Source organism: Mus musculus, chromosome 2 (assembly GCF_000001635.26).
Source record: "Mus musculus strain C57BL/6J chromosome 2, GRCm38.p6 C57BL/6J".
Taxonomy (NCBI): domain Eukaryota; kingdom Metazoa; phylum Chordata; class Mammalia; order Rodentia; family Muridae; genus Mus; species Mus musculus.
Window position 1 is genome coordinate 135,321,246 of NC_000068.7, and position 13,104 is coordinate 135,334,349.

Below are 13,104 nucleotides of genomic sequence, written 5' to 3' on the forward strand. Positions count from 1 at the left end.
GAAGGAGTCAAAATACAAATTACAGCCCCTAATCTTTATGATTTAAGGTAAAACACCATCATTTGCATCATAGTTACTAAGTCTTCTCTTTACTACATTTTTTTTTTTTTTTTTTGCTTGTCATTGCAATATAACCAGGGGAAGTTCGGACCCTCAGTTTGTAGATCGTAAACCCAACCCAGCAGTACTGGGTGCTGTGTAATGATGTTTATCATTGCACAAGATGAGAAAACTGGGTTTTTAATTGCATCTGAAAAGGTCAAGGGAAACAGGAGTGCTGAAAGCATTCAGATGTTCCCTCTAACAGCATCTTTACAAGGGCTGGAGGTACAGTTTCTGGGCTAACCGCAGACCAGGCGTCTCCTCTCCATGAGATCACTTTATATACCTCTCGCTCGTGTAGTTCTTCAAAGGCATTTGCAACTGTTACTCTGTTGTATCTTCTCAGCATCCTTTGTCTGGTTCCAAAAGCAGTTAAAATCCTTCTCCTTGTACAGTTTCAAAGCAGTTCAGAGCCAGAAGCTCACCTCAGAAAACCCTGAACTCTTGCTCCTGTCAGACCAGTTTCCTCCTGGCAGCCACCTGGGTTACTCCCTGCTTTGCTCTACTCTTTCTGCACAGAAAAGTTGCTGACAAGCAAATCTGAGCATAGAGGTGTGTGTGTGCCTGTCATCCTGGCGCCCAGGGTATTGAGGCAGGGGGTTCTCAACCATCAGGCCACCCTAGACTGCACAGTGAGGCCATGTCTCAAAACACAGGGAAGAAAAGAGTTGGAGACAGCCTTTGCCAACCCTGCTGTATCCTTCCAGCATCGCCCATGTGTGCACGCACACACACACACACACACACACACACACACACACACACACACACACACTTCTGCATGGTTTCCTAGACATATGAAGCTCCCTCTCTCCATCTATTCTCCTCTCTTTCTTTCTCACTCTTCTTTCCCCTCTTGATTCCTTATAAATAATCTGTTTCTGCTTTCTGTTGCTGTGATACATTTTATCCAAGAATTTACATGGAGCCACAAAAATATTCCAACCCCAGGAGCCTTGCAGTTGACATAGAACCAGGCAATCCAACAAAAGGAACAAAGTTTTTAACTCTAGAAATCTCATGAATCTGGAGACAGGGACATGATGTGTTGTGTCCTTGTCTGGGTTGTGTACGGTGACCTTAAAAATAGCCCTGCACAGCCACCCTGCCTCCTGCCCGTGTGTGAGTGTGTGGGTACTTGTGATGTTTAGGAAAGAGCTTCATAACAATGGAAACTGATTCTGACTGACTTCTTTCTGTGCTAGTAATACAAAGGACACCTCTCTGAATAAACCCCATAATTTCTTTCTTTTTGCTCTTAGCCCGAAGCAACAAGCCAAGATGGCCGAGTATTGCCGATTAATCTTTGGTGATGCCCTCCTGATGGAACCACTGGAAAAATACCCAGTAAGTAGCTGCACTCTGCTCCCTTGAAGGAGAACATTTATCAGTTACAGCTGGGGAGATATGTCCTCTCTGTAGATATATGATCAGCGAGATCTGAGCTGACTGGTGTCAGAAAATATGTGTCTGTTTCCTTTTCTTTATCCAGCCTTATCCCTCCTCTGCTTAAAGTGACACCATTAGTGTTTGTGAACAAATGTCTATTAACCCCCAAATAAGTTACTGAGGACAAGCCAAAGTAGTAATTCCACCAAAGTCTAATTTGGTACCAGGGAGTTACTTATAGGAATATGGATGAAAGGTTGTTGACAGTGGTGTGAATAACTCAAAGGTAACTACATAATCCAAAAGCCCACTTCAGCATGGGCATCAACTCATGGATGCTATATCCCTGGTGCTCCCTGCCTGACAAGTCAGCAGCTAGACCGGTTGAACAGTCCTCTCCCGATTCACACCCCACCCCACCCCACCCCAAGCAGTCCATACTGCTGGTATAATTAGGGAAAGAGGCCTTGAGAAGCTTGTAGGTTTCAGGAACTTCCTGAGTGTGTGAGATTTGTTGACTTCCCTTACTTCCGGAACATCATCAGCCTCCCTCTTTCCCTCTAGGAGAGAATGTTTCAGTTGTCAGTCAAGATTACAAAGTCCTCAGCAGTGAGAGTCAGCTCATAAAAGACAGTCCAAGAGGAGATAGCACTCTGTAAATACCACCATCTCCCCCCACCCCCCAATGGATCTTTGTCACACCCTTTGGAAGTGAATGCAAAATGTGGCAATACTGGTTCCTAAGCCTGTTTCTGCCACCTGCTGTCCACCACCTACATTTACCTTTGAGAAAACACTCAACTTCAGTTGCATCCATGAACCGATGAAATGCCCCAACTCTCCCCATGGGTATCCAGCAAAGAATAAATAGTCACTAAATACTATTTAAGCCTCTCTCTTATTGCTTATTTTTCCTTTAAACAAGATATTGGGGAGCTGAGTAAATCTGATTCCCTAATGGACAGTTGTGAGCCCTGCCCAGGGTGTCTGGCTGCTTGAACAGAGGATTGTCGGCCAAGTAGCCCCTCGTTAGCAGCCAGCTGGCCTGCCCTTATGGCAGCCTGACAGCCCTGAGCATTATATGCCTGCCTTGAGGGAGCTGTGCTGAAACTGCAGCTTCTTGCTGCCAAAGCAAAACGATTCTCGCTACCTCTGTGTTAAACAGCAGGCACCAGACTTCTCGCCATCACCAGCCTCAGCGACCTCTGAACAGCCATATTCACCCACGGCAGAGGGGAGCACAGTTCCTGGTGGCCCAGCAGAAATTTGTGGTTAGCGCAAGCACAGTACTTAATTGGTGTGGGGAATTCTGCAATGCAATGGGTTTCGGACACACCTGCCACGCCCCCTTCACCACTGTAGAATGGAAGCAAGCTGTTTAACTGTGACTCCACAGAGAGATGGCCTTCAGTGCTGCCCCCTGGTGTTGCAGCATGAGCAGTCCATAAGACAATTCTCTAGCCTGCTGTTCTCTTAAGGCTGAACTGGGGATAGGAAGAGGAGCTGGTAGGAGCAGCAGCAGAGTAGCACCAGATGACACTGGGATTCCAAAGAGTGACCAAGGTGAGGAACAAAGGTGCTGGACGAATAATGAACTGTAAAGAACAGGGAAGGGAAACTGGGCCGTATTTAATAGAAATCGTTACAAAGAAAGCTAAGCCTTAAGTTCCCAGGATCGAGACCTATAATACTAGGATTTTAGGTGCTCTGGGTCCTTACACCCTAAGCTCTTTCAGGAGATAGAGCACAAGCAGGCAATAGTGCCTTGCTGCTGATCACTGCTGCAGGAAGCAGAGGATCATGACAGCTGCCCAGTTCCAGACTACTGGTGGCTAAAGCTCAGACTGAAAGCCTGTCACCATGTCACCATACATCTTTAGCTTCTTAAGCCTAGAGCAGTAGAAGCCTGGCTCTCTGTGCTTGAAGCTATATAAGACATGGAGCATACGAACTCCAGGTCCCAGGCTCAGGTCCTCAGGGGGCCCAGCTTAGAACAAGGGAAGATCTTCTCTTCATCTCCCTGGGACTCCTGAGTAAGAGGACCCTGCCCAGTGGATGGGTAGCAGCCCCATCCCTGTTCATAAAGGCAAAGAGCAGCCAGAACCTAAAGAAGCCTCTTCTTCCTGGACACTTTGGCCCAGTATCTGCATATTTTCAAGTGAGTTCATACTGGTCCCCAGACTCATGGCAAGCAAAGGATAGAGGGCCAGCTTGTGGGACTTCAAAGGCCTCTCTAAAAATAAGCCTGTCTTGTGTCTTGCACATGCTCCCTGATACAGTAACTTATAACCTTCTCATGGGAAGTTGATTTCCCAGTATATGGACAAACTTGCAACAGTGAAGTAAGGCTCAGTAAGACAGCTCAGATCTAGGGGCAAGAGGAAAATCTGAAATTATGTCTGATTTGGCTGATGCTAAAAGCCCACCCGAAACCAACACAAGATGTTGCTGCCCCTAACGCTTTGTCTGAAACAGTGACTTATTTGGAAACTTTTACCCAACTTCAACAATTCTTTCTGTCCAATGTTTGGCCTTTTCCCAAAGACTCAGGTCAGAGATGATTTATGTATCTGCAGTAAAATGATTGGACTTGCAGGGCCCGTCAGAAAATGCCTGAGAGTCCAAGGTCAGACCATTAAATCTACCTGTACATTTCCGTGGCCTCATTTTTTTTTTTTTTTGTAGTTTCATTGTAGAAAATGAGTTAGGTCATTTAAAAGCATCTTTTATTTAAAACAAATGCAGGGCACAATTAGAATGCTTTCGTGAACTATGCTGAATATAGTAGATGCCAATCTAGAGGCTGTGCTATCCAAAGCAGTGGGATTAGAGAGGTGCCTGGAAGGAAGGACAGTATTTTTAAAGGCTGTGCTTTCTTTTAAATAGCTGGAATCTGGGGTACCTCTTCCAAGCCCTATGGATTTAATGTATAAAATCTTGGTGAAAAACAAGAAGAAGTCGCACAAGTCGTCAGAGGGAAGTGGTAAGAAGAAGCTTTCAGAGCAAGCTTCCAACACCTACAGCGACTCCTCCAGTGTGTTCGAGCCTTCGTCTCCAGGAGCTGGTGAGTGAGGGGCTGCCAGGCTCAGGATGGGTGGATTCGCAGATCTGCTGCTCTGAAATTGGCCTAGAAGGGCTTTCAGCTTTCAGCTTTCTCTCTTTGGATGGTTTATGTTGTGTTGCTTTTCGGTGGCACTCTTAACCACAAATTCTGTAGGTCGAAAGGTTTCTGAGAAAGCTTCTGGAATAAACCGAAGATGTCTTTCGGGAAGCTCTTAGGAAGGATTTTTCAAGCCCTAGAGGCCACTCACACCCACCGGCTCACAGGTCCCCCTCCCTCCAGCTTCCAAGCTAGTCATGTTGTTGTATCTCTATAGTCCTTCCTCTGTGGTCACTTTACTCTCTGACCACCACTTGAAACTCTTGTCAGCTCATAGCCTCAAGTTATCGGTTAGGCCCACTGAGAGATTTCAAGGCAGTCTCCTGCCTCAGCCTGATGTCAGATAAGGAGTCAGCTCATCTTTGGGTAGGTATTACACTGGCTTTCACGTGAGGCAAATCTGCTTTTCAGCAGAGTCTTGCTTCTAAACTTCATCATCGACCACATCAGCAGAAGGGAAGACAAGAGATTGGCAGACTTCTAATGCAATCATTGATGGGTTCTGGGCTTTGCAGTTCTCCCCTGTGTTATAAAGCACTTAAAAAAAAAAGAGTGAAGTGACAAATGACTTGCATTGTTTATGAAAGGGATTGGCATTTTTTTCTTTCACATTAGTTTGAAACTGACCACTTGTGAGACAAAAATTCAAAGGCCATTGGATTTCTTTGGGTTATTTGCCATTGAGCCTAATTTATTCCCCCTTACCCAGAATCCTGACAATTGCAGAGAGACAGAGAGAGAGAGAGAGACAGAGAGAGACAAAGGGAGACAGAGACACAGAGACAGAGACAGACAGAGAGAGAGACGGAGAGAGAACAGAGGATGGGAGGATAGAGGAAGAAAGCCAGGAAAGGAAAAGGGGGATGGAAAGACAGAATAAAGATACTTAATATATCAACCAAAACTAAACACATGCACTTCCCCTGCCCAGTTCTATTCCTAGGGAGAGAGCTAACAAGAAATGGGAAATGGGTAGTGATATTTATCAAGAGATGGAAAAATTGCTATAAGCAATATTATTAAAAATATCCAAACACTGGCAGCAAGCAATCCATCAGCTGATTGCAAATCATGGTTTAGTCATACAAAGGAATAATGTATATAATGAGAGTGATTTACAGCTATCCACAGAAGCATAACTGACTGTGAACACAGAATCCAACAACAACAACAAAAAAAGTATACTATCTAGCTCCATCTGTATGAGTATAAAAAGCAAACAAAACCAAGATAAGCTGTTAGAAGTCAGGGTAACCGCTAGCCTTAGACAGAACTAGAAGGAAATCTAGTTTCTTCTGGACTCTAGACCAGACTTCTGGACCAGTCTATTTTCTTTATATTTTGAAAATCCATGTATTGCTCATATGTCATGCATTTCCCCATGCCTATCACACATAAATTAAAAGATTTTTAAACAATTGGAATGTTAAAATATAAAGTGGGGCAATCAGAACATGAACGTGGCCAGCTTAGTTGGTTGGTTGCTTGCTTGTCTGGTTGGGAATTTGGGTCTGTCTTGTTTGAGCCTCTACTGTGCTCTGACCTTTTGCAGACTAGGCAAGTGTCCTACCTCTCTGCTGAGTGTGTCACACCTGCAAGCCCTGACTAGGCCTGGTTTACCTTTTGTCTTATTGTCTGTCTCACTTGTCAACTGCTCTTATTATTTAAATTGACACCCTAAGGTACAGACAGTATATAAGTCTCTCAGAAGGTCTATTCCCCTCCATGGTTCACAGATATGTTTTTTTTTTCAAATATCATGACATCATTCTGATTTCCTTTTGAAAATTTTTTCTCAGTATGATGTGAGGATGATCGATCATCAGAAGTCTCTTCCTTTCCAACCTGTCCTAATGTGCCTTCCTTTGCACGTGGGTGCTTGTGGGTATTTGCGCCATCTGCTTTTATCTAATCCCATTTCTCTCTCCCATTAACCAGATACATAACTCTAATAATAATGATTTCTACAGGCAGTGAACACAATTGCTTAATACAGAGAAAAAGCAGCAATCTGTTAGCAATTCTGTAGGTTCCCTAAGCTAGCCAGGAGTGAGTCGTGTGCAATCGGTATTTATTGCCATGTAGTTTTGGAGTCTTTAGTACGTAAGTAGGCCCCAGAATAAAGAGTTCTGATAATTTATCATTTGGTTTGTGGATGTTCCCAGTACCAGGAACAAACACATAACATGGATCTTATTTTAAAGCTAAGTCAGTCTGTTGCCTGGATGCCTCTTCTGGGAGCCAACCCTTAGCCAGCACACTTTCCAGAATGAACAAGGGTCAAGTAAGATACCACTTTTGGGTGTTGTTAGTGTTGCTTTTAAAAAGGGTATTATTTTTTTATGGTTCAAATAGATTTCTCCAGGGTCCTCTCAAAGTCTTATAAGAGAAGCCCCTTAGGTATGTACAGCCTCTGTGGTGACTTAATACATAAAAGACAGATCAGTATGGTTTTGTTTTTCTTTGTTAAGCTTGCCAAAGGAAGAAAAAAAAAAAAACAGGTCTTTGCTTTCACAGTAGAGGCAGACGAAGTTTTTTTCTTCCTCATACAACCCAAGTTACAGCCTGAACGTGTATTTGAAATGGTAATTGGACAATTGTTTTGTTACATGAGTCATTTTGTAGAATGTTCCAGCAATCATCTTTTCATGTTGCTTGATTAAAGAACACATCCTTCATTAAAAATAATAATAATACAAAGAAGTACTTCAGGAAATAAAATGAATATGAAATATTAAGTAGCAACCCCCTAAAACAACGCATCTGTTATACAGCAGGGTGCATTTTTAAGCAAGTATATGGGGTTCGAATAATTATTAAGTCAGCACCATTAAGGACTTATGTGGCCCTTTGTAACAGGCCATCCAGTTATTGGTCACAGAAGTCTTTCTCCTCTATAGAAGTTTGGTGCCTACTTTCCTCACTACCATCCAGTAATTGATTGACCTCTGTCCCTCACATGAAAACACAGAGTTGCTTCTTGGAAGGTAGTTCTGTGGGCACTGTGTCATCCATGCTGCAGAGTGTGGCCAACTTTTTAGAAGGCCCCTCTGGGAGCAGGTACCAGGCACTCAGTTCTGCCTCAGCAATGAGCTCATCCTGCCATCTACTGGAATATTTGTGCTATTGCAGTGGAAAAAACTGAAGGAGGGGAGGGTGATTGAAAGAAAACCGACTGTGGCTGCTTTCCTTTTCCCTTGAAACTATTTTTACACGACTGAAAGAGTTTGAAGTATAGGGGAAATTAGTACTTAATACTAATGTGATATTTTGAATAAATTATCCATTAACTCTAGGCAGAAGGGTAGAATCAACCAATTGCAATGACTGGCTAAATGTGACGCTAAAGTAAGTCAGATTAGCATAGATTTTTAAGTGTAGTGATTTTAAAGCTTAATTTTCTATTTTTATTGCTTTTCAATGTTTTTTCTTCTTGCATTAGATTATTTCATCTTGCCCTTTTAAAAAAAAGAATGATATCATTTAAAAAAATCTTTATTGGTTCCTTGAGAATTCCCTACAAAATAGTGCTTACCCCCAACAATTCCCAGATCCACTCTCCTTTCTCCATCCTTCCAACGGGGTGTTCCATTTCTTTGTTTGTTTTAAATTCTTCAGTACCAACTTGTGCTGCCCAAATATTCTTGCATGTGCAGCCTTCTGCTGGAACACGATCAACTTACCAGGGGATTAAACTCTCATAGAAAATGGACTGTCTGTCTTCCAGAAGTCATTAATTGCCAATAGCTCCTCCTTTAAGGGTGACACTTCATGCTCCCCTCCCTTCCCCATGTTTAGATTTTTGTCTGGCTGCCACAGCTACTGTGAGTTCACAAGACACCGTAGTTATCCACTGTCTCAGGCTCTCACACTCTTAGAGCCGAAGAATGCTGTCATGTTTATGATTGTAGATTATTTAGATATGATGATTGACCTGCACTTGGCAGTTCTCAAGTCTTTGTGTGTGCTACCATTTCCCCGCAGTTTCTGATTTCATTCATAAACTTCTTCAACCGCTGTGAAGTCATTTTATTGGAGAAGGTTGGTCCCTGAGTCCCTGAGCTGTGTGCTGGCCAGGGGTTACTTCAAAGGGGCATGACTGAGGACTGGACAGAAAAACAAATGAAAGCAGGGCTTGTCTCTGTTAAGGTCATGGAGATTGACATCCACGAGAGAACATGTACATTATAGTAAGAAGCACAGAGAGAAGTTTCGTCTAAATGTCAAGTTAAGTCTCTGTTACTAAGAAAATGTAAATCTTTGGGGAAAGAAAACAGCAACTTTAAAAGGAGCAGAATGTCAGCCTTCCGAGTGCATGCCCTGAACAAAGTTGGCAGTGTGCTTTTGCGAACTCTTTGAACTTTCAAATACTGAAATTGTGATCTGTGATTAAAATTTGACAGGGGAAGCAGATACGGAGAGTGATGACGATGACGACGACGATGACTGTAAAAAGTCTTCCATGGATGAGGTGAGTTACGGATATCTTACGATTCTCTTCTGCCATCTAGTGGGCAAAAGAGATAGGCACAGGACATTGGATTACCAACTCCATTCCCCATCCCCACGACCAAGGCAATTAAATGATTTGTCCAATGGTCTGAAATCCAGAGAGAGTATAGGGTTTGAAGGAGTGTTCAGAAATGTGACCGTGATTCCATTGTCTTGATTTTGTATCAACTGAAGTGATGTCTTGATATTAGCTCTCTAAAGGATGCTGCCAGCTCAAAGTAATAACTGCCCAGAACTCAAACAAATCAGTGATAGTTCAATGAGGACTTCAGGATTTTCTTTCAGTCAATATCACAAAATTTATACGGTCTCTGCATTCAAATATGTTCTTAGAGGCTTTGGCTCTGTACTGGCAGCCTTATAGTAAATAAAAGCAACTCTTCTCTTTTAAATATTCATTTGTTTACTGAGGTGTTTGCTAACTTGGTTTTGTGACAGGATGCTATCATTAGGCAGCCCTGTCTGACCTGACTTAACTTTGTAGCTCAGGCTAGCCTCAAACTTAAAATCCTCCTGCTTCAATATCTAGAATGCTTGGAGTACAGATGTGTATTAACTACAGATAGCTCAATAAGCATTTTGTTGTTTGTTTGTTTGTTTGTTTGTTTTTGAGACAGGATTTCTCTGTGTAGCCCTGATTGTCCTGGAACTAGCTCTATAGACCGAGGTTGGCTTGAAACTCAGAGATCTGCCTGCCTCTGCCTCCTAAGTGCTGGGATTAAAGGTGTGTACTACAACTGCCCAGCTTAATAAACTATTCTTATTTGGCACCCTTTTCCTTATGAATGAGTCTCACTGGGTAGCCTAGGATGGTCTCAAACTCCCGGGATAAAGCAGTCTCTCCATCTCAGCCTCCGTGTAGCTGAAACCACACCTGGGAACCGCGGTGTCCAGCTTCATTTAAAATGTGCTTTTTATGTCCCCACTAAATTTCCTCTTGATTTCTAAGAGGAGCACGGCTGTAATAACTGAGGCTCCATCTGTCTGAGAGTGGCTTCAGGGTACACTTGGATCATTCCAGAATTGCCTATTTTTAAATGAATATTTCCCAGTTGGCATTTAACCAGAATGTTTCTCCTAGAGTTTTCACAAAGAAACCTCATCTCTATGCATTTTTCTCTGCTAAACTAAAAAATGAGAAAATATGAGACCCATCTCTAGAGGCCAGTCTTGTGCAAGTAACGACTGCGGGTTTCCTTTATTAAAACTCGTATTATAGCATATGTAATTGCAGATAGCATCTAAATTAATGCAAGATCTCACTATTTGCCAAGCACGGTTCCAAGCTCACTCCTCCCCCTTTCTTTCTTCTTTCCTCCCCCCATGCCCTCTTTTTTGAGACAAGTTTTTCTCTGTGTAACCCTGGCTGTCCTAGACTCAAACTCAGAGATCTGTCTGCCTGCCTCTATCTCCTGAACGCTGGGATTAAAGACAAGCACTACAACACCCAGTTTCTTTTTAATCCTACTTGTAATAATTATAAAACTTGACATGCTATAGGGCTGATTTATATTTCTAATTTTGCTGGTGATTAAACAGCAGGTAATTTACTTGTCCATAGTGGAGCAGCTTCTGACCAGCGGGCTTTGGATTTAATATCAGATGGCTTTGTTCTGGGACCTAAACCACTATATTGCTGTCATACAGCACACCCTTACACACAGGAACCAATGAGGGAGGGGGAATGTTTATCACAAACTAGAGGAATTGTTTGCAGAGCCCCACTGTCCTTACCCAAGGCACCTTTGTTTAATTATCTCTTTTTCAGGCCATACAGTGTTTACCTACATGATAACCATTACTGTCAAATGAGTTCTTTATTTCCTGACTGTAGACTTCCTCTGTGTTCTCTGCTATACAGGACAGCAGTTCCTGTGGGCATCACCTTATTAGCACAAATTTTCATTCCTGATACCTGGTGTATCAGAAGAGGGCTGAGGCCCTGCATCCCTATAAAACAACTCTTCTCAATCTTCTTAACACAACGACCCTTTTATACAGTTGCTCATGTGGCGACCCCCAGCCATAAAATTATTTTTGCCACTACTTCATAACTATAATTTTGCTACTCTTATGAATCTTAATGTAAGTATCTGCATTTCCTGATGCTCTTAGGTGACCCCTGTGAAAAGGTCAGTTGACCACAAAGGTGTTGCAACTCACATGTTGAGAACCACCCTGCCATCTCTCACATTCATAAAGTAGCCATACAGTGAGCATTCATAATCTGAAAATCTAGAGCTGGGCGTGGTGGTGCACACCTTTAGTCCCACCACTCGGGAGGCAGAGGCAGGTGGATTTCTGAGTTCAAGGCCAGCCTGGTCTACAGAGTGAGTTCCAGGACAGCCAGGGCTATACAGAGAAACCCTGTCTCGAAAAAACAAACAAACAAACAAAAACAAAAAAGAAGAAGAAGAAGAAGAAGAAGAAGAAGAAGAAGAAGAAGAAGAAGAAGAAGAAGAAGAAGAAGAAGAAGAAGAAGAAGAAGAAGAAGAAGAAAATCTAGAGTCTAAAGTGCTCAAAACCTCAAAACTTTGAAAGGCTGAGCTGACCCCACATGGAAAATTGTACACCATGATTTTTTAAAAAATTGTAATGTACTGGTTTCAATACTCAGCATTAGAAAAAAATTAAGCAGCAAGTATAACATGCCAGTGAGTTTTCAGTGAATTGTTTGGTTAGACTTAGATCTTGTCCCCAAAGGATCTATTATATTTAAACAAACACTGCAAACACTACAAGTTTCAAACTCTAAAACATATGTGCCACCGGGGCTTTGTGATGAGGCTGGCCTGCCTTGCATCCCTCCCCTGAGGTAGATATCTATGACGTTCTCTTCAGAAGGGAAGGAGTTTCTGCTCCATTTTCCTGAGGAGCTAACCCTGCATAGTGTAAGGCTGACTCTGAAAATGTTTATTATTTTTTATGTTTGCTTCCAGGGGACAGCTGGCAGCGAAGCCATGGCCACAGAAGAGATGTCTAACCTGGTGAACTATATTCAGCCTGTCAAGTTTGAGTCCTTTGAAATTTCAAAAAGTAAGACTTCCTGCAGAATAATCTCTAGTGTAGTGTATAAACGGGAAGTAGTCAGAATTTGGTAGGAGTGTTCTGTTCTGGACATCTTGGATATTTGCCTGGATTGCACATCTTAATATTACAGAAAAATAACTACTTTAACACTTCAAAGATATAATTATATTTAATACATTAGAAAAGCATATGATAGTATTACATGATATTCTGCCACATATTTGGATACTAGAAAGATATTGTCCAACTGATCGAGAATTTCACATTTCTCTTTGTCTTACTACAACCCCCATGGGATCACTAGTGAGATAGTGATAATGTTAACCATCCAAGCATGACAGAAGGGAAGCAGGAATAACTTGGACAAGCTTGATACCTCAAAATAGAACCAACCCACCCGAGTTCCATTTGTCCAGCTCATATCATGTACTTATGTGACTTGGTGACTCGATTCATATCACTCTTAGTTTTCCCTTCACCTAACTATGGATCCATATTAAATTTTTTAAAAAGTCATTTTTCTGTTACCTAGTAGGGGAAAACTCTTTTATGGAAGTGCCATATACACTCATACACATACATAATATACACATTCATATACGGTAAGATAATATCAGAACAAAGAGGGTCCTCTATGTGGCCTAGCTGCTTAACTGAAATTCTGGTTAAATACAACAGCCTCATTTTTAAAAATGCAGATATACCAACTTTAAGCTTCTATGTGGCATCATTATTTATATTTATGCACTTCTGCTCTGAGCTGCTGAGTAGCACTTGGTGTCTGGATAAGGAAAGGAACTTAAATTTCACTGTAGCTCACACATAAAGATGAGCATTTTCTGATACCGTAATTGTCAATTCTTGTTCCCTGAAGCGGTTCAGTGTAAGCGTCCTAATGCAGTGGGTTTCCT

The 13,104-nt window shown here is 42.2% G+C and overlaps 1 protein-coding gene across 3 annotated transcripts in view; it reads left to right on the top strand.

Annotated features, from left to right (window-relative positions):
- Plcb1 (phospholipase C, beta 1) overlaps positions 1-13,104 on the top strand; it is a 689,095-nt gene that overhangs the window by 535,082 nt on the left and 140,909 nt on the right. For all 3 annotated transcript variants that reach the window (NM_019677.2, NM_001145830.1, XM_006498930.3), the window contains 4 exons: positions 1,365-1,449; positions 4,378-4,555; positions 9,055-9,122; positions 12,103-12,199. In NM_019677.2, the coding sequence (NP_062651.2) occupies positions 1,365-1,449; positions 4,378-4,555; positions 9,055-9,122; positions 12,103-12,199 (428 nt within the window). The remainder of the gene's footprint in view (positions 1-1,364; positions 1,450-4,377; positions 4,556-9,054; positions 9,123-12,102; positions 12,200-13,104) is intronic.